This window comes from Myotis nattereri (genome assembly GCF_964212035.1).
Source record: "Myotis nattereri genome assembly, chromosome: 2".
Classification (NCBI taxonomy): Eukaryota; Metazoa; Chordata; class Mammalia; order Chiroptera; family Vespertilionidae; genus Myotis; species Myotis nattereri.
The window spans coordinates 65,426,930-65,452,803 of NC_138076.1; the positions used below are offsets into that span (position 1 = coordinate 65,426,930).

The 25,874-nt window shown below is 36.9% G+C and overlaps 1 protein-coding gene across 1 annotated transcript in view; it reads left to right on the forward strand.

Moving 5' to 3' along the window:
* Positions 1-25,874, forward strand: part of KLHL1 (kelch like family member 1) — a gene marked incomplete at its 5' end in the record, with an annotated part of 247,599 nt that overhangs the window by 129,152 nt on the left and 92,573 nt on the right. The window contains one exon of the mRNA XM_081083892.1: positions 19,005-19,191. Coding sequence (XP_080940018.1) covers positions 19,005-19,191 — 187 coding nt within the window. The remainder of the gene's footprint in view (positions 1-19,004; positions 19,192-25,874) is intronic.

A 25,874-nucleotide genomic window follows, 5' to 3' on the forward strand; every position in this document is an offset into this window, starting at 1 on the left:
TTCTGTTTGCATAAAGTCTTAAACAGCTATTATTTTATTATTTCATATGTCAACCAAGGTTTTTTTTGGTAAATATACTTTAAAAAGTTTTAAATAGCCTTTAGATTAGGCATTATCATTTTTTTGAAGTGAAGTCGATGATAATGGCTTAACTCTAGTGACATCTTTCTCCACCTGTATCGATTCTTCACTTTTTTTGTAGTTTACTTATTTTTTTAATTTATCTTAAGGAGAAAGTTTGGAAGCAGATATAGTAGTTAGGAGGTATTTAAAAGCCAAGGTGATGATGATACTAGCCTATCCTAGGGTTGCAGTAGTAAATATATTCTTTATATATTTTGAAGGCCAGATTGCAAGTATTGTCCAGTAGATCTGATGTGTTGAATGAGAGAAAAAAAATGATGACTCAGTAAGGATGTTACATTATATGACTTTATATATAAGGAGGAAGGTTTGATGAATGGATGAATGGATAAATGAATGGAGATTGAAAGATAAAGATAGAGATGAGAGAGAGAGAGAGAGAGAGAGAGAGAGAGAGAGAGAGAGAGAGATGTTTTAAGAATAGACTCACTAAGCAAGGTGTATTTTCTTTTTAATTTTAATTTATATACTTTATTTCTTTTTATTAAATTTGTTGGGGTGACATTGGTTAATAAAATTACATTTCAAGTGTAAATTTTTATGTCACATGATCTGCATATTGTATGTGTGCCCACCACCTAAAGTGAAATCATCTTTTGTCACCATAGATTTGACCACTTTATATACCCACCCCCATTTCCTCTGTTTATCACCATACTGATGTCTGTGTCTATGAGTTTTTGTTTGTTTTTCGTGTTTGCTCATGTGTTGCTTTCAGTTTAATATCCCGCATATTAGTGAAATCATATGGTTTTTAACTTTTTTTGCCTGACTTATTTTGCTTAGCATGATGTTCTCAAGGTTTATCGATGTTGTCACAAATGGCAACATTTCATCTTTTCTTATGGCTGAGTAATATCACATTGTATATATGTACCGCCTCTTCTTTATCCAATTAATCTAGCAAAGGACACATCAGTTGTTTATATGTCTTAGTCACCATGAATAGTGCTGCAATGAACCTGGGAGTGGATATATCTTTGTAAATAAATGTTTCTACATTTTTGGGATAGATACCCAGAAGAGGGGTTACTAGGTCATATGGTAACTCCATTCTAAAAATTTTTTAGGAACCTCCATACTGTCCTCCTTGGTGGCTGCCCCAGTTTACATTCCCATGAGCAGTGAATGAGGGTTCCTTTTTCTCTATAACCTCTCTAACACGTAGTACTTGTCTTGTTGATAGTAACCATTCTAACAGGTGTGAGGTGGTATTTCATTGTAGTTTTGATTTGCATTTTCCTAATAGCTAGTGAAGTTGAGTATCTTTTCATTTATTTGTTAGTTGGCTGTATGTTTTTTTGGGAGAAGTGTCTGTTTAGGTCTTCTGCCTATTTTTTAATTTGTTTGGTACTGTATGAGTTTGAGTTCTTATATATATTGGATATTAACCCCTTGCACTAGCTGTTATTTGCAAATATCCCATTTAGTTGGTTGTTGTTTTGTTTTGTTGGCAGTTTCTTTTGCTGTGCAGAAACTTTTTAGTTTGATATAATCTCATTAATTTATTTTTGCCTTTACGTCCCTTGCCTTTGGGGTTTTGATAAAAATCATTACTTTGAATATTACTAGATGTCCTTTTATCCTTCTCAACCTAGGGTCTTCTTGAAATATCCTTTACTTTTCTCCATGCCTAGGAAACAGGCATTTATCCTTATTGATTCAGGATAAAAAAGATTCCCTGTTGTATTCATTTATCACAAAACACTTGGCTAAGCATGTCTTTCTGTTTCCTATAGCAATTTGCCCATATTTCTATTAGTAGTTATCATTACTAATAGAACATTTTGGTTATGTTATTATAGATGTATCTCTTTTTATTAGTAAATTATGATACCTTTGTCTGTAAAAGGAATTATATTGATGTTTGTTCCTCAGACAGTGCCTCTAAAGCAGTATGAACATAATAAATATCTATTACATCAATTAATTAAATGCACTCTCTTGAATGTTAGAAATATTCATCTTAACTCATATTTCTACAAAGAGAGAAGTCATTTAATTTTTGTAAGTTATATCATCTGGTTTTTAAACTCCTATTCTTATTGATGGCAGAATAAATTATCTTATCTAATAAAGATAGAATATGCAAATTAGCCATCACACCATATTGGTCAAGATATCTGTGCCCACAGCAGATACAGGAATTCCATAACACAAGATGGCTGTGCCCACAGCGGAGGCTGAGTTCCCGTAATGAGCCTTAACAGCAGGGACCTGAGGCTGCGCCCCACGCCTGGTGGGGCTTGACAGGAGACCTCAGGCCATGCCCCCCGCCCCGGCGACAGGATGGAGGACCTCAGGCCGTGCCCCCCACCTGGCAGGGATTGATGGGGGACCTCAGGCCATGCCCCCGCCCCGGTGCCAGGCTGGGGAATCTCAGGCCATGCCCCCCGCCCCGGCACCAGGCTGGGGAACCTCAGGCCATGCCCCCGCCCTGGTACCAGGCCAGGGGACCTGAGGGTGCACTGGGGGACCTGAGGCTGCGCCCCTTGCCTGGCAGAGCTTGACAAGAGTGGGGCTGGCCGTGTCTGGATCTTGCCCAATGTGGTGGAGCTGGCTAGGTCTGGGTCTCGCGCAATTTTGAGGTGCCACAGGTATGCAGGGACTTGATTCTGGGTCCCACAGCGTGCCCCAGACTCTGACAGAAGGAAGATTTTAATACACATTTTACTAATTTTCTTTCATCTCTGACACTTCTATTATAAAGGGCGAATAGCAATATTAAAATATTTCCTCTGATTAATCCCCTTTTAATGTACATGAATTTCGTGCACCAGGCCACTAGTACTTAATAGTCAGAAAATGTAGAGAATTGCCCTAACTGGTTTGGCTCAGTGGATAGAGCGTCAGCCTGCAGACTAAAGGGTCCCAGGTTCTATTCTGGTCAAGAGCATGTACCTTGGTTGCAGGCACATCCCCAGTAGGAGGTGTGCAGGAGGCAGCTGATCGATGCTTCTCTCTCATTGATGTTTCTAACTCTCTATCCCTCTCCCTTATTCTCTGTAAAAATCAATAAAATATATTTTTTTTAAAAAAGAAAAGACAATATAGAGAATTAAGAAAAATGATATGGTTCACAACTACGACTATCTGGGAAACTGAAAGTTCCAAGTTATTTTTAAGGCTGTCTCTTCCCTCTCAAGTGGTCTTTAACCAATCTTCCTTCTCCCTAGAGTGGTATCTGCTGAAAGAGGATGCTTATATGTATTTACAATAATACATATTATTATGTATTGGGGATGCTTATGTTCCACACACTACCCTCTGAGTCTTGATGGACTCTCATATTTCAAATATATAACACAGCACCATTAACTATAGTCACCCTGCTGCACATCGCTTCCCCAGGACTTATTTATTTAATTTATAACTGAAAGTTTGTGCCTTTGACCATGTTCACCAGTTTTGGCCACCCACCCCTACCTCTTGTCTTTGGCAACCACCAATCTGTTCTTTGTATGTATGAGTTCAGGATTTTTTTAGAGTCCACATATGGTATTTGTCTTTCTCTGTCTTATTTATTTCACTTAGCATAATGACCTCAAAGTCCAACCATGTTGTTGAAAATGGCAAAGTTCCCTTTTCTTTTGAAGCTGAATAATGTATATAATAATAAATATAAATCTATTGATGAACACAGGTTGCTTCCATGTATTGGCTATTTTAAATAATGCTACAATGAGGATGGGGTGCAGATATTTTTTTTAGTTCATTTTTTTATTTTCTTTGGATAAATAGCCAGAATTAGATTATAATTGCTGAATCTGGTTAGTACCACATTAAATATATATATATATATGAAAAGGGTAATATGCTAGCTAGATCGACCTGATGTCTTCTGGACATCCGAATTCCTTCCAGACAAAGCCATGGTGGTGGGACCAAAGCAGAGGCAGTTAGTGACAATCAGGCCAGCAGGGGAGCAAGCAGTTAGGGCGAGATCAGGCAGGCAGGCAGAGGTGGTTAGGGGAAATCAGGCTGGCAGGGGCACACTTAGGGGCGATCAGGCTGGCAGGGGAGCAGTTAAGGACAATCAGGTCAGCAGGGGAGCAGTTAGGGGCATCATGCCACCAGGCAGAGGTGGTTAGCAGTGATCAGTCAAGTAGGCAGAGTGGTTAGGGGTTATCAAGCAGGCAGGAAGGAGAGCAGTTAGGAACCAGCAGTCCCTGATTGCGAGAGGGATGTCTGACTTCCAGTTAAGGCCCAATCCCTGCAGGTTCCCTGTGAGATCAGGCCTAAACTGGCAGTCAGACATCTCCCAAGGGGTCTTGGATTGGGATTGGAGAGGGTTCAGGCCAGGCTGAGGGACCCCCTCCATGAACAAATTTTGTGCATCACACCTATAGTGTGTATATATATATTGATTTTATATGATTATATTATATTATATATGATTATATATACATTTGATTAAATGTAACTTTTACTTTCAACTATTATTTAAGTCCAGAGGGTTATATGTAAGGAACAGAAGAAAAGTGAATAGTTTAATGATTCCTGTTTTGAAAAGTCAACCAACTGAAATATTGCTATTGGATAAAGATATGTTAGGTTTCACAATACAGCTTAATACTTACTTAATTGTAAGTACTAGACAATATTAATTATATGCTCCATTATAATGTAAATTATATTATAAATTATTTGTTAAAAACTTATACATTACTTTTTGCATACCACAAAGTGTCTGTCATTTCAAGATCCTTAGTATTAAGATTAAAAAGCTTATATTTTATTTTATCCCTGAAGTTTGTTCAATCAAATTGTTTGAACAACTTATTTCATGAGCAAACTTTAGAAACTCCACAGAGCGTATGCCCAGTGGAATTAGCATCACTTGGGAGAATTATTATAATCCCTTATTGACTTGCAAGATGCATCCACCTTGATGTTTTTATAGAAACTTAGTTCCCTGATGATGATCAAAAGAGGTATGTTGGGCTTTGATCAGAGTAAATCTAAAGAAATCTGGAAATTTGCAAATATGCAGTGATTAAAATTCTACCTCCATCTTCTCTTAGTGAAAGGAGGGAAGTAAAATACTGACTGATACCTTATAATTACTGTGAGAGAAATTAAAAGGCTTTTATTTAAAGTTAATTAACATAAGGTTAAAGCAAAACAAATATTTGATACAAGGTCCACATTATTATTGAAATCGGGGAATCCAGTTTCCCTAATAGTACTGAATGCAGTCTCTTCAATTGCTTTCCTAAAGATTTGTGTCAAAGACCTTTCAGGATCATCATTTTGTTCTTACCATCAGAATTAATGTCTCTGAAATATAACAAGAAAGAAGAAGAGGAAGAATTTTCCATCTTTCTCCTAGTACCAGATATGCTTTGCAGGCTCAAGGTTGTTACTTCTGGACATAGCGTGTAGGCCACTTACAGATATGTCCACTTCTAGGAAGGTATACTTGAGAACGACGTTTGCACTTAGTCCATTGCACTTGTTAGCTATAGTTAGTATGTGGGCATTACCTCCTAACTCAGAGAAATTTCATGTTAGAAAAATGCACAGAAAGGCAAGATTGCACTGAAATCATAATTAAATTGTATCCTTTCAGGAGTACTTTAATTACCACAAGATGGTTTGAATTCAGGTTATGATTCGAGTACCTCATTTAACTATACTACAATTTCAGGCATGCTATACATCTTTAGAAAGTAAGCAGCAAGGCAAATACAAATGTCTATTAATAATTTTATTCTAGAAAAAGATAAATGTTATTGACGCATCAATAATGTTTATTAAACAATATGATAATGCCTCAAGTATAATATCACTAAAAATAAATACTGGTCCTTAAGGAATCTCTGTCATGTAGAGTATAATACAAATATATTCCAATAGTATTTAACAAGTTGAAAGTTGTTACTACATGTGACTCAAAGATTAAGAATGCCCTCAGTCAATTCAGTGCTACAGATTAAGCAAATCTCTATATCATAAATCTCATGATGTCCTCCCAAAACATAAAGGTACACTTCACGTTCTTCTCAATTTGTGTCTGTGTCTGACTCCTCACTGAGATGGCAGAGATAACTTTCCAAGCACTATGATCTGCGTTTCCCAGTCAGAAATGTGTTTGTGAATGATTAAAAAAAGAATAAACACAAATAATGGTCCCTCTAGTGAATCTGCACACATTTGAACATGCTCTTTTCCAACCATTCTCTTGCAAAATAAAATTACAAATAATAAAATTTTATAAAAATATACTCTTCCAGATTTCACCTTTAAAATTCAAGTAAATACAGTTAATATTTAGAAATGAAACAACTATGTATAAACCTATAAAAGCAAGATAAAAACAGTATTTTTTTTTTTGTATTGATAACTACTAAGTATAAGCAATACAGTACTAGGTCATGAATTCAGGCCATCACAAATCATAGTCTTAAGTCCTAAGCATATTGATTTATATATCAAAAGATGCACTTTTAAATGTTCACTTAAAACTAGTTGAGTAAATGAACGTCAGAGAGTTCAAAGATTTAAAAATCACATTAAAGATGTAACAAATTGTTCATGTGGGTGATAGCAAATAGAAGAGCCTTGTCAGAGTACAAGGTTGGTCTGGAGATATAGTGGGAAATGAACCGCAACTAGGTGCTTTAACTTACATTAGGAAATACTTTCAAGTGTAATGCAAGAATTAAAATGAGACAGCAAGACAGTAAATTTTGAAAGTTTATGTTTTAGGGCATTATGTGGGAATAGTATGAACTTTTTTTATGATTATTTGTATCACATAAAATTAATCAAATTATTAATCTTTCTTAAAATTTCAAAAAAGAGTAGATAAGAATGTCAACCAGTGAAATGGCTTTTGGAAAGGAAAGGAAATAGTGTACAAGATCCCAAATTATTTTATAGTGTAATTTTGCTGTTTACTATGACTGGAGATAAGCATACCATCAGCTGGATATGGGATAAGTCACTCAAAAAGGTAAATATTTGTTTAGTTGTTAAGCAAAGATATTTCTGAAAGACCATATACATATTTATGAAGATGATTAATTTATGAAACTAACTTAAGATATAATATTAAATATATTTTGCCTATACATTGTATATGTTTAGACTTTAATATTGAGTACATTATTTAAAAATAATAATATCATTAAAGTAAATGATAAATCACTTAAATAGTTATGGAGCAATTTCTAGGAGCTTATAACCCTGTTAATGGTACCCAGCAAGTGTTGCCTGATTTTTCCTGATTTCCTATAAGTTTATGACTTACCATGACTAATAAACCCTTAAGTGTCTACACAGACAACAGTTGATTCAAGTCTCATCTGACTGATAAAAACAAATTGTGTTGACTATGGCCTGAGCAGTTATGTAAGTCCTCAATGAAATAAAAGAACTAAAACTGGACTCTTAGAATTGGATCATAATTTAATATTACACAGATATTTCTTTTAAAAAAGTCATGACCTACTGAGATTAAAGAGGTCAGTAGAGCTAAATTATGAAATATAGAGTAATGTGCACTATTGTTGAAAGTGAGTGGATAGTTAATATGGAATTGTATTATAGAACTTTTGGCATGTTGGTCTGAGAATGTTGAATAATATCTTGCAAACAATAAGGATATTATGCATGGTTTTGAATATAGTGTAGGCATGAACACATTAATGTATGTGTTCAAAGGGATGGGATGTAGGGTTGACTTGAGTAGAATAAATTAGTGACGAGAGAGGCTGCAGATATCTGGGACCTATTACAGCTCCTGGCACAAAATTGGTGCTGACTAGATATCTACTGAATGTATGAATGAATGAATGAATGAATGAATGAATGAATGAATGAATGCAAAGTCCAGAGCCTACTTAGAATTCAGTGAACATTTTCAAGCTGGGAAGAAGATCGCTTATTTCATTTTTAGAAACTCTGAGTTTTCAAAATATCTATGAGACTGTAGAGCAGGGGTCCTCAAACTACAGTCCGCGGCCACATGCAAATACAAATATTGTATTTGTTCCTGTTTTGTTTTTTTACTTCAAAATAAGATATGTGCAGTGTGCATAGGAATTTGTTCATAGTTTTGTTTTTTTTTAAACTATAGTCCGGCCCTCCAACGGTCTGAGGGACAGTGAACTGGCCCCCAAAGTTTGAGGACCCCTGCTGTAGACACAAATTAAATAAATAAAAACGTAATCATAAGTGATAGAAGCATTAAACCAGAGGTCCTCAAACTTTTTAAACAGGGGGCCAGTTCACTGTCCCTCAGACATTCCACACATGCGCACTGCAGGCCCGGGACGAGTTGGCTGCTAAGCAGGACAGGCAGCGGCGGCAAAAACACCCTGTGGGCCGGATAAATGTTTTCAGCAGGCCTCATGGGGCCCGCGGGCCATAGTTTGAAGACCCCTGCATTAAACCCATTTCATCTGTTGCTGATAAGAACTATTATTTGAGTTAATTTTATGAGCTCTACTTGTTTTGATGATGTCATTATTCTTCTCTATTTATACTGTCACCTTAGCCAATACCTTTCCTCGTAGGCAATCAAATATTTCTGTATTCAGAATAAAATCAGTGAACCTGCTCCTTATTTCATAGATGGCTTCTTTTTGTTTTTGCGAACACTTGAGCAATTTTCATTCAGCTGTACTGATGCAGCTTTAGCTTGTCAGGAATTTGTATTTGTTGTTGTTGTGTTTAATGATTGCACTGAAAGAGAAAACAGAAACTTTACTATTACTACTTTTCTCACTTATGTGAAAATAGATATTATATCCTCAAATAATTTAGCAAGAATAGTGATTTTAGCAGTAAAAAGATAAAAAAAAAAAAAAAAATTCAGTCTCTTTAATTCATGGTTCCGCCCTTGGCCAAGATTATTTTCAACTAATCCTAACAGGACTTTAAGTGTAATATGAGGATCTATCTACTCATATTTATGAGTTTCTTTCAGGCTTCAGACTAATAGTCTGGCTATATTTCAGCTATTTTCTCTTTGTGCAAACGTACACTGTTCCAGTCACAGCAGAAACTCATATAGTAACTGAGAAAATGCTGTGAGCATTGGTGAACCAACTAAGTTATATTGCCAAATTTTCAGTTCACTGGTCCATTTTCCTCTGTCTTTGAAAATCTATCTGAAAGGGAGTAGATATACAGAAAACTTTTCTAAGAATGAAATAGTTCATGTTTTCCCTTGAGAAGTGGGTGAGCCCTACCTATGACCTCACCATTTATTGTGTTGCTACAAAGTTTTTTGATAACTAAACTTTCTCCTTTCACCAGCACCTTACATTGTTAAACAGACTATTTAGCATTAATTGCGATCATGTAATGTCTTAAAAACTGCTTAATTAAAATACCTGATAATATTTTATTTTTATCAGACCACTTTATAATATGTTGAATTAGAAATTCATTTTTCATTCAGCTTGCTGCATGCAATATTTTATCTTTCATTTTATTCATTTTGCCAAGCAGGAAACTTGAAAGAATATGTATAAAACTGCCACTTATTCTCTAAGGGCTGTCACTTCTAGTAAGACTCAAATTTGTTTTATAGATTTGAATTCTGTAAGTTGATTTTTTAGCACAATACCCAGTAGCAAAACAAAACTGACATATTATGCAATAATATGGAGTATATGAAATTTTGTCACATTCATATGAATATGAGAATGTCTTCATAACCTTGATAGCCCAAGGATATAGTGTTAGAAGAGACAATATTTTCTTTGGTCCATAGTAAGTTTCAGTTTATCTTTTCTTAAATGTTTATTCACTATTGCATTCCATTTTTCAATGGATTCCATGACCAAATGGAAGGTATAGATGCATTTCCTATTCTTTGTACAGATTTTGTTCATTATTTGTCTTTCAAATTATGCCTTTACCCATGCGGTATTACTTTTACTTAAAAATAGCATGTAGCCGAAACCGGTTTGGCTCAGTGGATAGAGCGTCGGCCTGCGGACTGAAAGGTCCCAGGTTCGATTCCGGTCAAGGGCATGTACCTGGGTTGCGGGCACATCCCCAGTAGGAGATGTGCAGGAGGCAGCTGATCGATGGTTTCTCTCTCATCGATGTTTCTAACTCTCTATCTCTCTCCCTTCCTCTCTGTAAAAAATCAATAAAATATATTTAAAAAAATAGCATGTAATATAGATATTTTCTTATTTATGGGAGTGTTGCTAAAACATTTGCTTAATAACATTAATTTATGATATTTTAAGAAGGTTATCTATAATGCTAATTTTTATAATGCAAATATTTTTTTGACATAAAATTAGAGTTGTATGCACTTTATATAATAAGAGTAGGTTGTATAGCACAACTGAATCTATGTATTTGATTTTGTTTGCTTATGATGATGAACTAGTTATTTATAATATTAAGTATCTTCATATGCATATTAGTATAGAGAATCATGACAAAATTTTCTCAAAGAAGTACATTCTTTGACATCTTAAGGTGATCTATACAGGAAGAAGAACAATTTTGAATGATACGAAAATTTATTTTATTTTCTTATTTGGAATTTGGAAAAATGTGAAATCTAGCTACATGAATCATGCATTCCATTTTGATGAAGCCATAGTTGCAGAATCATAATTTTCAATATATTGAAAACAGTTGAAATAAATTCATCAAAATATTCTTAGAAAACTGAACTTTGAGGAGTGTCTATGTGTAAATACGCAGGATAAAAACACTCATCAATATTTTCATGTTGTCAAATATATTTTAAAGATATGGTTCAATTCCTTAAAAATGAACAAATTATTTGTATTGTAATAGCAAACAGTGGACATTTCTAAGAGCTATTATTTTAATAATTGCATTTTTAAATATATTTTTATTGATTTCAGAGGAAGGGAGAGGGAGAGATATAGAAACATCAATGATGAGAGAGAGTCATTGATTGGCTGCATCTGCATCCCCCGCACTGGGGATGAGCCCATAATCTGGGCATGTGCCCTAGACTGGAGTCAAATCCAGGACCCTTCAGTCCCCAGGCTGATTCTCTATCCACTGAGCCAAACCAGCTAGGACTTCATTTTTTTTCTAATCAAAGCAAAATTAGTGGTAAAACCAGTGGAACTTAAGAGCAATGTATAAAAAGAAAAAGTTTTAATGCACACATTTGTAAAGAATATATTTATTCTAATCAAAACTGCATAACATTCCTGGCAAATGGAATACTCTGACAAAGTAACTGCTGAGAGTTCTAATTATTAATGGGTAAATTATTCTGATTTTTTATATTAGTCAATGCTGAATATCATACACAGGGTTCTTATATAAATTTCATAAATTTCTTGACCATGTTTCCATTCTGCAGTTACAGGTTTATGCTATTACTCACTGATCATTATTTAGTCACAGAAAAAACCTATCAAGGTTACAAAGAAATAGAGCATATTTGTAAAGTGACTGCCAAGTATCAACCTCTTAGAATTGTATGTAATTTTAATAGTTAATATAACTTATGCTGCCCTTCATATTGAGTCTCAGGATTTTTTTATTTCTAATATATCATTTAAATGACAAAATATTCTGAAACATTATTTGTTTGTAAATGGTGGAATCTTTTCTTGGGTTTTAACATATAATTAATTTAAATGGTGGTAGTTGATGATTATTCTAAGTTTAAGAATGTACTAACAGTGAAGATATTGAAAAATTTTCAAGGGCATTTATTTTTGGAAACTGAATTCTGCTATGTTTATCCCTGATTGCATAGGGCATTGGTATGTAGAATCTTTAGAATAAAATGTAATGTGTAGATAACTGTTGTACAAATGATGTACAATATAATGTACAAATAATGTACCAAAACTTGAATATATTTCTAAGTAGTATACAATTATTGAAACATTTATATTTTTTCTAAGTTAGACAAGCAAAAAGCTGTCACAGTAGTTCAGTTTTCATTAAAAATCAAAGAATTTAAAAAAAACAAAATTGTCTTTTATTTTATTTATTTATTTATTTATTTTTAAAATATATTTTTATTGATTTCAGAGAGGAAGGGAAAGGGAGAGAGAGATAGAAACATCAATGCTGAGAGAGAATCATTGATGGGCTGCCTTCTGTATGCCCAACACTGGGGATTGAGCCCACAACCAGGGCATGTTCCCTGATCCGGAATTGAACCATGACTACCAGATTCATAGGTCATTTGCTCAACCACTGAGCCATACAGGCTGGTCTGTCTCTTATTTTATAGAGAGGAGCAATATTTGTGTTAATCTTGGATCATTCCAGAAAATCTAAAAACAATTCAAGTTTAAAAATCAGCTCAGTCATTTTATTATTCTGACTTTGTGCCTTACTTTGGGATGGAACAGTAATCCTAAAAATGTTGTCAGAGACATGATATAGACACCAGTCATAATATTATAAGCAAGACATACTTACAAATAATAACTTGAAAACACACAATAACAAAGAATTCAGTTTCTTTTAAAATATAGAACTTTGTCAAATTATTTAAAGTATACAAGAGTTAATACATTTAATACAATGGTTTGTTAATAAAGTGAGAAATATTACTTAAGTATAGAATACCTGGTTATTTTATAAAAATAATACAAACTTTAATTTTATTTTGTATATCTCCCATGCCATAGTTTGAAATAAGTAATTCATAATATATTTTCACTATGCATGCATCTATGGACATAGAGCAATTAATTTTTTTCCAATATATTTTATTGATTTTTTACAGAGAGGAAGGGAGAGGGACAGAGAGTCAGAAACATCAATGAGAGAGAAACATTGATCAACTGCCTCCTGCACACCCCCTACTGGGGATGTGCCGCAACCACAGGACATGCCCTTGACTGGAATCAAACCTGGGACTTTTCAGTCCGCAGGCCAATGCTCTATCCACTGAGCCAAACCGGTTAGGGCACAGCAATTAATTTTTAAAAATTATTGTCTGTATTACAAACCTAGGGACTTATTGTTGACCATCCTTTGATTATTTTTACAGGATTCTTTATATTTTATTTTGTAATTATTCATTAATTATAAAAATTTTTAAGTAATCCTTATATACCTTTGCATGTATGTGCTTAGAAATATATAAATATTAAACTATTCAAATATATGATAAAGTTAAGGTTTTTACTTTAGTTTTTATCAAGTATATATCATGTTATATAATTTTTAAGCTATAACTTTTCCTTAAGAAACAAATAAATCAATTTTTTTTTTACCTTGTATACATATTCTTATTTCTCTTTCGTCTTTTGTATTAATAGTATAATTTAGCCTGAATGACATTTGTTTTCTGCCACAGGAAAACTAGAAAAGGAAGACAAATCCTCTCTGATTTTTGTCCAAGAAAACATATTTTATTTTATTTTGACAAATTATATCATATAAATTAACATGTTAGTAACTTTTCTTAATTGTAAATCAAAAAAACTTTTTAAGAATTTTTATTAATTAATCAATATAATATTAGTTTATTGTCTTAAAGTTGTCCAAGGACAAAAAGCTTATAATGTAAGCCAACACAGTAAGAATTTTTTTTTTTTTGTAGCACTACAAAAAGTCACAAGATCAAACCATTACAGAAGATATAATTTATTGATATTTCTTTTTAATGATTTTGTATTTTGGTACTCCTAAGCCATTTTCTAAATAATTATTCCCTGCAGAGATCCATATAACCAATATACAATTTTTCTAAAGTTTAATATATTAAAAATTAAATCTATTTTATACCTATTAAATATTGTACTAAAGTTATTCTTGTGTGGCAATAAAATCAAGTAGGCATACAGGTCATTTTAAGCTAAAATTAATCAATTCTATTTAGTTGAAGAGTTATCTAAATATCAAGAATAGTCTATGAAATATTAATAATGTAAATGACCCTCTATATTTAAAGATATTTACAACTTATCTAAAACCTATACCATTACTCAAACTCCCAGTTAATTTTTTTTATTCTGAGTTACACTTTTCCAAGGAAAAACAGAGTAAAGAAGTACATATCTTTGGAATTTTTTATCATAAAGGGTGTAAAATAGAAAATAAAAATAATTGATGGAAGCCATTTTCAGACATATATAAATTTATTATGGTAAAGGCTAAGTATTTTTATTTTTAAGGAAAGAAAAAGGTTTAGATATACAGAAAATCTATTTTTACATCGAAATGTCTCTCTCTCTTTTCTCTCTCTCTCCCTCTCTCTCTTCTTCCCTCAGGTTTATTTTTAAAGTTTTTATAGACAACCAGGTACTTGTTAGAAATAGATATTCTCTTTGGTAATTAAAAATAACAATGTTACTAAAAAATGATATAGTGTTCATTTAAAAAATGTCCACTGGAGATCCCTTATCCCGATCCCTTATCCTATTCCATACTGTCTTTTTTTTTTTTTTTAGAATTTTTTATTTTTATTGCATGTATTGGGGTTACATTGATTAATAAAATTATGTAGGCTTCAAGTGTGCAGTTCTTTAAACATCATCTGTATTTTGTACTAGAGGCCTGGTGCATGGATTCGTGCACTGGTGCAGGGCATGGCCTGTGGGGATCAGCCCATTGTGGGAGCACCGCTCATTCCCAGTCAGTTGAGTGGCTGTGGACTCACCCTCTGAGCTGCTGCTCCCACTGTGGAAGCACACTGACCACCAGGGGACAGCTCCTACATTGAGCATCTGCCCCCTGGTGGTCAGTGCGTGTCATAGCGACTGGTTGACCAGTAGTTCTGGTCATTTCTCTGTGAGTTTTTCTTTTGTTGTTGTTTTTATTTGTTTGTTTGTGTGTGTGTGTGTTGTTGTTGTTGTTGTTTTACTTAATCCCTTCACCCTTTTCTATTTTTTTTTTCTTATTTAGTCTTCAGAATGAAATTTGGTAGGAAGGAAACTAGGGTTTAATATACAAGAAGAGAAACATATCCTGGAGTTAATTAAACATCTTCCCTTCCATATTCCAAAACATCTGGTAACTCTAATACATTATACTCCTACTTGTGGCCCAGTGCACAAAATCTGTGCACATTAAAAGAGAATTAATTAGAGGAATTATTTTAATATTGCTATTCACATCCCCTGGCTCGGCGCTAGGCGGGGAGGCAGCCTCACATCCCAGGCCGGCTGCAAATCCCCGCATCTTCCCTGCCTCCCCCTGCCTGTCTCGCACCCAGCCTCCTGCTGTTTGGTCCTATAGTGTCATGGTGTGATGACCATTTGCATATTAGCCTTTTATTATGATGATGATATCTGGCCCAACTTTTTGATTATTATGTGTGATAAATTCCTGGAAATGTAATCACCCAGCCCAGGAACCTGAATATTTGCTACATCCTGTCAAGCTGTCTCCAGAAATGCTGTCCCTTATATTCCAGACCAGGGCTATCAGGTGTCTATTTCATCACACCCTCTCCAGTACTGAATATTGTGGTTTTTTAAAGTTCCAGGTATCTTTCCTTTGCAATTACTTGATTACTTAACTTTTCTCATGTATATTATTTACTTTATTTCTTCTTCAGTTCAAGGTCTTTGCTCAGACATAGTCTTCTTTGAGTAATCCTATTTTGTTTGAGTTCACGGGAAGCAATAGCATCTTCCATGGAGGAAGGTGGAGGGCTAGAGTGGGTAGAGTGGTGCTGGAGCAGATGTGCTTGGCAATGGCTCCTGTTACAGGTTAGATCAGAGGTGAGGGGGTTAAGGGAGGTATTAGGTTCTGGGACTGAAATGTCAGGGTGAGGGCATGCAGTCCAAGGTCACCATTTGGGAGGTTGGGTCCCTGGGGTCTGGTGGGGAGCATGAGGGTCAGACCTGGGTTTGGTGAAGGATGCAGGAGGGGAGTGGTTTTTCTGGGAAGGCCCATGGGTCTGGGAAGCTCCCCGGATTCAGGCACTTAACACTTGCCGCCAGTGCTGGGGCCACTGCACTGTCCAGGCCCCGCGACAGCCAGACAGACTTGCAGCTTCAGCTTTGGCTGCACTGCAAGGGCTGTGAGAGGTCAAGTGGCCCCCAAGCCTGTACCTCCTTGCCTCTGAGCTGGGCGCATGCCCCTCTTCAGGGAAACCGCCTGAGCGGCTCCTCCAGGTAACATCACCTGGTAATGCTATCAGCAGGGTGTGCCACACAGCCTGATGCTGCGTAGGCTGGGGGAGACTTTCTGGGAGGAGATCCTCTGTCCCCTAACCCCACCACCACAGGCCTGGAGCCCTCATCCCTGCACACGTGGTCATCTTTAACAGGCACCCAGAGGCTGGGGTGGGGGGAGGGGATTCCCACAGTGTCAGAAAACACTCATCCCAAGGGTCCCACGGTCTCAGTGTTGCCACATGACTGCATGGCCTCGGGGTTATGCCACTACTTTCTGATGCCAGTTTTGCACCTTAAACTCTTAAATGAACCACAAGAATAGCTTTCCTCTTCACCTTCCTGGGACTCACAGTTCTGTTGCATACACTCCTTTCAAAGGGCAGTTTCTAGTTCTTGGCCATGTGGGGTGTTGCTGAATTTTCACTCTAAGTTTGCACTTGGGGCATCTTGAATTCTGTGAGGATGGTGACTCTGTCTGTTCTACAGCAAGCCTGTGAGCAAATAAATATGATCTCCATTTTGCATCTACTCCCAGACTGTAGTAACATTTCCCCAAGTGGGACTGGATCCTATAAACCAATTCCCATGCTCCACTACACTGAATAAGAATGAGGATCCGAGCTTACCTTTCACATGAGGAGCCCATGAGGCAGCCTCATATCCCTGGCCAGGCTTCGGGCTGTGAGGCAGCCTCATGTCCCAGCAGCACAAGTCCCCACCCACCAGCTCCTGCTGTGCGCACAGCCTGTTGAACAGTCATTACAATTACGGAGTAATGACAATTTGCAAATTACCTCTTTATATATATATATAGACTAGAGGCATGGTGCATGAAATTTGTGCATGGGAGGGGGGATGGGGGATCCTTCAGCCTGGATTGCAATGACACCAGCATTCCGTGCCCCGGCCTCTTGCCAGAGGCCCCTCCCTCCCTCTACATGGCCGAGGCACAGGATGCTGAGCTCATGTCACCCCCAGAAGCCCATCCCTCCCTCCACGTGACATCTAGATACTCCAGTTTAAATTTCCTATGAATGAGGCTAGAACAGCCGTGGACAAACTACGGCCCGCAGGCCGGATCCAGCCCGTTTGAAAGGAATAAAACTAAAAAAAAAAAAGACTGTACCCTTTTATGTAATGATGTTTACTTTGAATTTATATTAGTTCACACAAACACTCCATCCATGCTTTTGTTCCGGCCCTCCGGTCCAGTTTAAGAACCCATTGTGGCCCTTGAGTCAAAAAGTTTGCCCACCCCTGGGCTAGAACCTGAACAGCATCCTCAACAGGGCCTATTTCCCTGTGGCTAATTTGGGCTTCCTCATACTGTGGTCTCAGGAAAGTTAAACTACTTTCATACCTTTTAAGAGGCAGCATTCCAAGCAGCCAGGCGTCCCACCCTGCCCCGGCTGCTCTGGGCCAGAGGGCAGCATGCACAGGTGCTGAGCAGCTAAGGTGGGGCAGTGGGCAGTGCGCACAGGTGCAAAGTGGCCCAGGCAAGACAGGGCAGAATGCTGGCATCGTTGTGACGGTGATGACTCCAGCATCCTGGCCCGGCTGCAGCCATTTTGTCGTGGAGTGACATCAATTTGCATATTCTGTCTTTATTAGATAGGACTCAACCTCAGATTTATTCTGGTTTTCTTTACGACATCTTATATGTCTTTTATATGCTTTCTGGCACCTTCAACAATAATTTATGTATCAAAAAGACTAAATAAATTTACTTAATTAAGGTTAAATTTATAGCATTAAAAGTAATTATTTAATTTTATGCTGCCTTCATAAATTAACTCACTCACTCAATAAACATTAGTGTTCAGATGAAGTACAACTTCTTACCAATGTAGCAGAAAAGGTCAGTGAGCTAATGTTAAATTCTTTAGTAATTACTTATTAATTTTATAAATCTATATAACAGATTTAACTCTCATTCAAAATGATATATTGATTCATTAAGAAATATAATGTGCTACTTAAAGAATTAAGGAAAAAGAGAATCTAAAGAGAAATAGAGGAAGAAAAAAAGCATACTATAAATATGTTCCAAGAAATATACACAGAAAAATTTGTGGGGATGAAAACCTGGAGCAGCCAAGAGAGACATAATGTAACTTAAAACTGCTGCTCTTCCTCTACTTTTTACTAAGGTGCTGGAGTTTTCAAAATAAATTCTTAGTTTCACTATTGGAAACTATTTTTTGCCTTTTTTCCCCATTTTTATTGAGTTGTTGTTTTCTAATCTGCAATGCATTTAAACTGTACCTGGAACATCTTAAAGGAAATATGTAAATACAGGATGGGGCAAAAGTAGGTTTATGTGAAACAGTTTATTTTTGTATTATTATTTATTAATGATTTTCTTATTTTCCATATGAACAACTGTAAACCTATTTTTGCCCCACCCAGTATTTATGATAGGATTGTTATGAACTAATTTGCTGAAAGTTACTTTTTAATTTCTTTCATCAGACATACTTATGGCCAACACAGGAAGAATATTTGATTTATAAACAGCTTTTGTAAGAGAAAAAAAATGGAAAAGAGATCACTGGAAGGTCCTTTATACTCTGTCCTAAAGCGATAATAAAAAATATTGAATGGAAAATAATATCCATTCTGTTTCTCTTAGAAGGCATGCATTTCAATTATATTTATTTGTCAATATAATTAATTCTTATTACATTCTGTATACCTCTCAATAAAGGGGTAATATCATAGACATTAAGCTTCTAATTTTAACTACTGATGTCATATGCACATTTCCATAAAGCATTAACAGTATTTGTGTGTTTTTTACAGATATTGGCTGACCTAGAAAACCACGCATTATTTAAGAATGATCTGGAATGTCAAAAGTTGATTCTGGAAGCAATGAAATATCATCTATTGCCAGAAAGAAGAACTTTAATGCAAAGTCCAAGAACTAAACCTAGAAAATCTACAGTTGGAACTCTGTATGCTGTAGGAGGAATGGATAACAACAAAGGTATATAAATCTAGATCTATATGTAATACACTAGAGGCCTGGTGCATGAAATTCATGCTACTTGGGGGTTGTCCCTAGCCCAGCCTGCACCCTCTCCAATCTGAGACCCACAATCTGTGGACTGCTGGCTCCCAACAGCTTGCCTGCCTGATCACCCCCTAACCAGTCCCCTGCGAGCCTGATTGATGCCTAACTGCTCCCCTGCCAGCCCGATTGCCCCCAACTGCCCACCCCTTCTGGCCCAGTCACCACCAACTGCCCTCCCCTGCTGGCCATCTTGTGGCGGCCATCTTTGGCCACATGGGGCGGCCATCTTGTGTGAGTGGGTGATGGTCAATTTGCATAATACCTCTTTATTATGTAGGATACCCTATGTCATAACATGACACAATTTTAACATTGCAATCTATATAATGTCAACAAACTTCTCATAAACTTTGTTTATCCATTAAGATTTAAAATTAAGTGGATAATTAGAAAACACCTCTTATTTTTAGTTTAAAGCTGCTGCTTCTGCTTCTTATTCATCTTTAAGTCCTTTAACTCTGATGAATATGTTCAAATTTCATATGAAACAAAAAAGGGGATTTAAAGCACTTAGAAAGCACAGGCCAAATAGGTTTTGGAAATATTTAGAACTGTATTTCCATTCTAAGTAAAGAAAATGTAATGTCGCCAGGTACTTGCTTGCTAAAATCAATATTATGTAGAAAGTTTGTGCTTGTGAGAAGTTCTGAATTTCACACAGAAGCCAGTCAAATAAAAAAAATATTACAAACAACTATAAAAATGTGACAGTTATAACTTACAAAATTATTAGTTTTACCAGTTTTGGCCTTCAAAAGAAAGTGGACGATTTGTTTATAAATTGAACACAGGTACTTGAAGGTTTTGTTCTTGTATTTCCTAGTTTAAAAGACTCTTTATAAATATATTTCCTCTTTAGCCTTTCTTATATGGGTGTTAATTTTCTTGAACAAGTACAGAAGACAAATAATGCGTGTCATATGTTTGTGACTAATAAGTGATATACTTATCCATAATATATTTAACTAGAGGCCCGGTGTACAAAAATGTGTGCACTCGGGGGGGTCCCTCAGCCAGGCCTATGCACTCTTGCAGTCTGGGACCCCTCAGAGGATGCCCACCTGCTGGCTTAGGCCCACTCCCTGGGAGATCGGGCCCAAGCTGGCAGTCAGACATCCCTCTGGCAGCCCAGCAGCCTTCGGGAGATGTCTACTTGCCAGCGGGGAGCAGACCTAAGCTGTAGTCGGACATCCTTAGCACTGCCTAGGAGGCGGGAGAGGCTCCCACCACCACCACTGTACTGGCAGCCATCAGCCTGGCTTGTGGCTGAGCAGAGTTCCCGCTGTGGGAGCGCACTGACAACCAGGGGGCAGCTCCTGCATTGAGTGTCTGCTCCCTGGTGGTCAGTGTGTGTCATAGTGACCAGTCATTCCCAGTCATTCTGCCGTTAGGGTCAGTTTGCATATTACCCTTTTACTATATAGGATAGAGGCCTGGTACACAGGTGGGGGCTGGCTGGTTTCCCATGAATGATGTCCTGGATCAGGGTGGGGGTCTCACTTGGGTGCCTGGCCAGCATGGGTGAGGGGCTGATGGGTGTTTGCAGGCTGGTCACACCCCCCTCAGGGTGGGGGGTCCCCACTGAGGTACCTGGCCAGACCGGGTAAGGGGCTGATGGCTGTTTGCAGGCTGGTCAAGCCCCCCCAATGGGGACCCTCACCCCATGGAGGGTTGGCTAGCCTGGCGAGGGGCTGATGCCTGTTTTCTGGCTGGCCACACCTCCTTTAGGGTGGGGGGTCCCCACTGGGGTGCCTGGCCAGTCTGGGTGAGGGGCTGAGGGCTGTTTTCAGGCTGGCCAAGCCCCAGGTGATGGAAGCTCCCAGCCTCTCCTTTTTTTCTTTTTATTTTAAATTCTGAGGTTTATTTACCTTCTATAATTGAAACTTTGTTGCTTTGAGTGGATCTCAGAGCCGCCCGAGGCAGGCGGGAGGAAAGCCTCCTGCTTGCTCCAGCTCCGTGGCCACGGCCAGCTGAAAGCAGGTATCTGGGGTTTATTTAGCATCTATAATTGAAACTTTGTTGCTTTGAGTGGAGCTCAGAGCAGGCCGTGGCAGGCGAGAAGCTTGGCTTCCTCCATCATTGGGGCAATCAAGCCTCCTGCTTGCTCCAGCTCCATGGCTGCTGGCCGCCATCTTGGTTTTGTTAATTTGCATATAGTCATCCTGATTGGCTGGTGGGCGTGGCTTCAGGCATAGCGAAGGTGCAGTCAATTTGCATGTTTGTCTTTTATTCATGTAGATGCTCTCAACAGAGTGTGATCCCATAATCAACTTCTACTAAAGGAGCTTTGCTTTGAAAGAATCAGAAAGAAACAAGAAAACTTACTTCAACCTCTGTGAAGTAAGATTATAAATAGTAGCTAATAATTTATGTGATTAGCCCACGCAGGTTTGACTCAGTGGGTAGAGCGTTGGCCTGCTGACTGAAGGGTCCCATGTTCAATTTCAGTCAAGGGTATATGCTCTGGCTGCGGGCTTGATCCCTAATAAGGGGCATGCAGGAGACATCCAATCAATGATTCTCTCTCATCATTGATGCTTCTATCTCTCTCTCCCTCTCCCTTCCTTTCTGAAATCAATAAAATATATTAAATAATAATAATAATGTATTTAATTAAAAAATAATTTAATATCATCAATAGAGAATGATGCATTCCCATTTTAGTCTTAATGGACAGATCTTGTAGATATTAAATGCTTTTAACTAGTTTAATTTTTCAAAAGCCTAACTATCATTAACTGGGATATTGATTTCCAATAATTATCATATTAAATGAACATTAAAATAATAACATATAATAAGCATAACCATCACTTTTAAAGTGTAAATAATATGTTGCTGTAAGAACTAAGAAAATGGCATTAATCTCACTTCCTTTTTCTCTCTCTTCCTCCCTGTCATCCTATATCCTCCATTTCTCTCTCCCTAATAAGCACCGTTACTTTAAAAGAACATGTCAGTAGGGGGGCAGAAGGGGGGGTAAGAGATCAACTAAGGACTTATATTCATGCATATAAGCATAACCAATGGACATAAGACACTGGGGGTAAGGGAGGCCAGGGGATTGTCAAGAGTGGGGGAAAAAGGAGACATATGTAATACCCTTTGTAATACTTTAAGCAATAAAACTAAAAAAAAATAAAAGAACATGTCAGAAGTTTTGAAGGAACTTGTTGAAAATCCTCATTTATAATTGTTGAAAATCCTCATTTTAAAGTGCTAAAACAGGAAACATCAGGTATAAATCTGATTGAAAAGTTATTAAAAATTATACTAAAATGCCAAATAAATTTTTTCAACTTAAGAAAACAAATATTTACCTGTATCTACGTTGTACTTATGAGAGTGATAAACAGCAAATAATGTGCCACATGACATAATGAGCCATCTCTTAGAGTAGATGTATGCAAAGTTTATTGTAACATTATAAATTCATTTTACTTATAAAAGTAAATACCCTGATTTCCAGTGACTTTCAATAAATATATTCATTCAAATCTCTTGAGTTCATAAATGGGCAATAGTTTTATACATGTTTATTGAATTTTAAGGACAAAGGAATGGCACTGTTTTTAACCATAGCTCATGTTCAATACTATTCTGCATTAATTTCAGGTGTACAGCACAGGGCCCAATCATGTACTTTGTGAAGTGGAGAGTGACACTTGTTTTTAAAGAATACTGTATTCTGCAGAAAGAATGCCCAGACAAAATGTATTCCATTTGTAAAGCTGCACATAACATCTTTATTAACTGTTGTTATAATTTATTTTTATTGAATTTATTGGCATGACATTGGTTAATAAAATTATATAGATTCAGGTGTACAATTCAATAATCCATTATCTGTATATTATTGTATTGTGAGCACATAACATTTTTTCTTTCTTTATTGTTAACTAGAGGCCCGTTGCACGAAGATTCATGCAATAATCCTTCCTTCCCCTGGCTGCTGGCACTGGTTTTCCTCTGGTACCCAGGACCTAGGCCTTTGGTCCGGCCACAGCGGAGAAGCCAAGCCTTGAGGCTAGGCTTCTCCACTCTGGCCACAGTGAGACTTGGCGTCAGTCTTCGCTGGGGCCGGAGCCTTCAATCTTTGCTCCATGCCTGTGTATGCAAATTGATCTGCCATCTTTGCTGGGTTAATTTTCATACTCATCCTGATTGGCTGGTGGGCGTAGTGGAGTGACACCAATTTGCATGGTTCTCTTTTATTAGTGTAGATACCATTACATATGACCCCTAAGATGTCACCCCTTTGCCCACTTCCATTCAGGCCCCAGCCTGCATTATTCTGTTGTCTGTGTCCATGGGCTATGTATATATGTTCTTTGGCTACTCTCTACATCTTCTTTTCCCAGTCCCCCTTTCCCCTCCCCTCTGACCTCTGTCAGACTGTTCCATGTATCCATTCCTCTAGTTCTGTTTTATTTGTAAGTTTATTTTGTTCATTAGATTCCTCATATAAGTAAGATTACATGGTAGTCTTTTTCTGTTTGGCTTATTTTGCTTAGCATAATGATTTTCAGGTCCATCCATGCTGTCATAAAGGGTAAGAGTTCCTTGTGTGTGTTTTTTGTGGGATTTTTTGTTTGTTTGTTTTGTTTTTTTGCAGTCCAGTAGTATTCCACTGTGTCAATGTACCACTGTTTTGTTTTGTTTTTATCCACTCATCTACTCACAGGCACTAGGGTTGTTTCTAGATCTGCACTATTGTAAATAATGCTGCTATGAACATACGGGTGTGCATACATTCTTTCTGATTGCTTTTTTAGGATCCTTAGTATATTTTCCCAGATGTGGGACTCCTGGGTAAAAAAACAGTTCCATTTTTTAAAAAAAATTTGAGGAAACTTCTTACTGTTTTCCACAGTGGCTATATCAGTCTGCATTCCCACCAAGACTGCACTGGCTTCCCTTTTCTCTGCATCCTCATTGGCACTTGTTTCTTCATTTATTGCTGATAGCCATTCTGGCAGGTGTGAGATGTTCCTTCATTGTAGTTCTAATTTGCATCTCTCTGATGATAAGTGGCATAGAATTTTTTCATATGTCTATTGCCCATCTGTACATCTTCTTTAGAGAACTGTTTATGCAAGTCCTTTGCTCATTATTTTATTGCATCGTTTGTTTTCCTGGTGTTGACTTGTAAAAGTTTTTATATATTTTGGAAATTAACCCCCTTTTTAAAGTATCACTGACAAATACACTTTGGGTTCCCCTTTCATTTTGTTGATGTTTTCTTTTGCAGTGCAGAAGCTTTTTAGTAGCCCTTTGTGCTTATTTTTTCCTTTGTTTCCTTTGCCCTAGGAGATATATCAGCAAAAATACTGCTATGAGAGATGTCTGAGATTGTATTGCCTATGTTTTCTTCTAGGGTTTTTATGGTTTCACAACTTACATTTAAGTCTATCATCTATGTTGAGTTCATTCTTGTGTGTGGTGCAATTTGGTGGTCTAATTTCTTTTTTTTTTTTTTTTCATGTACCTGTCCAATTTTCTCAACATTATTTATTGAAGAGACTATCTTTACTACTACATTGTATGTTCTTGCCTCCTTTGTCAAATATTAATTAACCATAGAGGTGTGGGTTGATTTCTGGACTCTTTTCTATTCCATTTACCTATTTGCCTGTTCTTATGCCAGTACCGCTGTTTTGATTATAATGGCCATGTAGGATAGTTTGATATCCAGTATTGTGATACCTCCAACATTTTTCATCTTTCTCAAGATTGCTGAGGCTATTAGGGTTTTTTGTTGTTGTTGTTGTTCCATATACATTTTTGAAATATTTGTCTTATATCTATGAAATATGTTTTTGTTTTTTACATATATTTTAAATATATTTTTATTGATTTCAGAGAGGAAGGGAGAGAGAGAGAAAGATAGAAACATCAGTGATTAGAGAGAATCATTGATCAGTTGCCTCCTGCACACTCGCCTCTGGGGATCAAGTCTGCGACCTGGACATGTGCCCTCACCAGGAATCAAACCATGACCTCCTGGTTCATAGGTTGATGCTCAACCACTGAGCCATGCCAGCCAGGCTGTTATTGGTATTTTGTTGAATCTATAGATGGCTTGGGGTAGTATGGGCATTTTAATGATATTAATTCTTCCAATCCATGAACATATGTGCTTTCACTTGCTTGTATCATCATCTACTTTCTTTAATGTCCTATAGTTTTCCTACTATAGATCTTTTACCACTTTTTTTTTAAAATATATTTTATTGATTTTTTACAGAGAGGAAGGGAGAGAGATAGAGAGTTAGAAACATCGATGAGAGAGAAACATCGATCAGCTGCCTCCTGCACACCTCCCACTGGGGATGTGCCCGCAACCCAGGTACATGCCCTTGACCGGAATCGAACCTGGGACCTTTCAGTCCACAGGCCGACGCTCTATCCACTGAGCCAAACCGGTTTCGGCTCTTTTACCACTTTTTAACTTTATTCCTAGGTACCTTATTTTTTGTTGCTTTTGCAAAGTAAATGGGATTGTTTTCTTAGTTTCTCCTTCTGATATTTAATTATTGGTATAAAAATACCCCCAATTTCTGGGTATAAATTTTCTATCCTGAATTCATTTATTA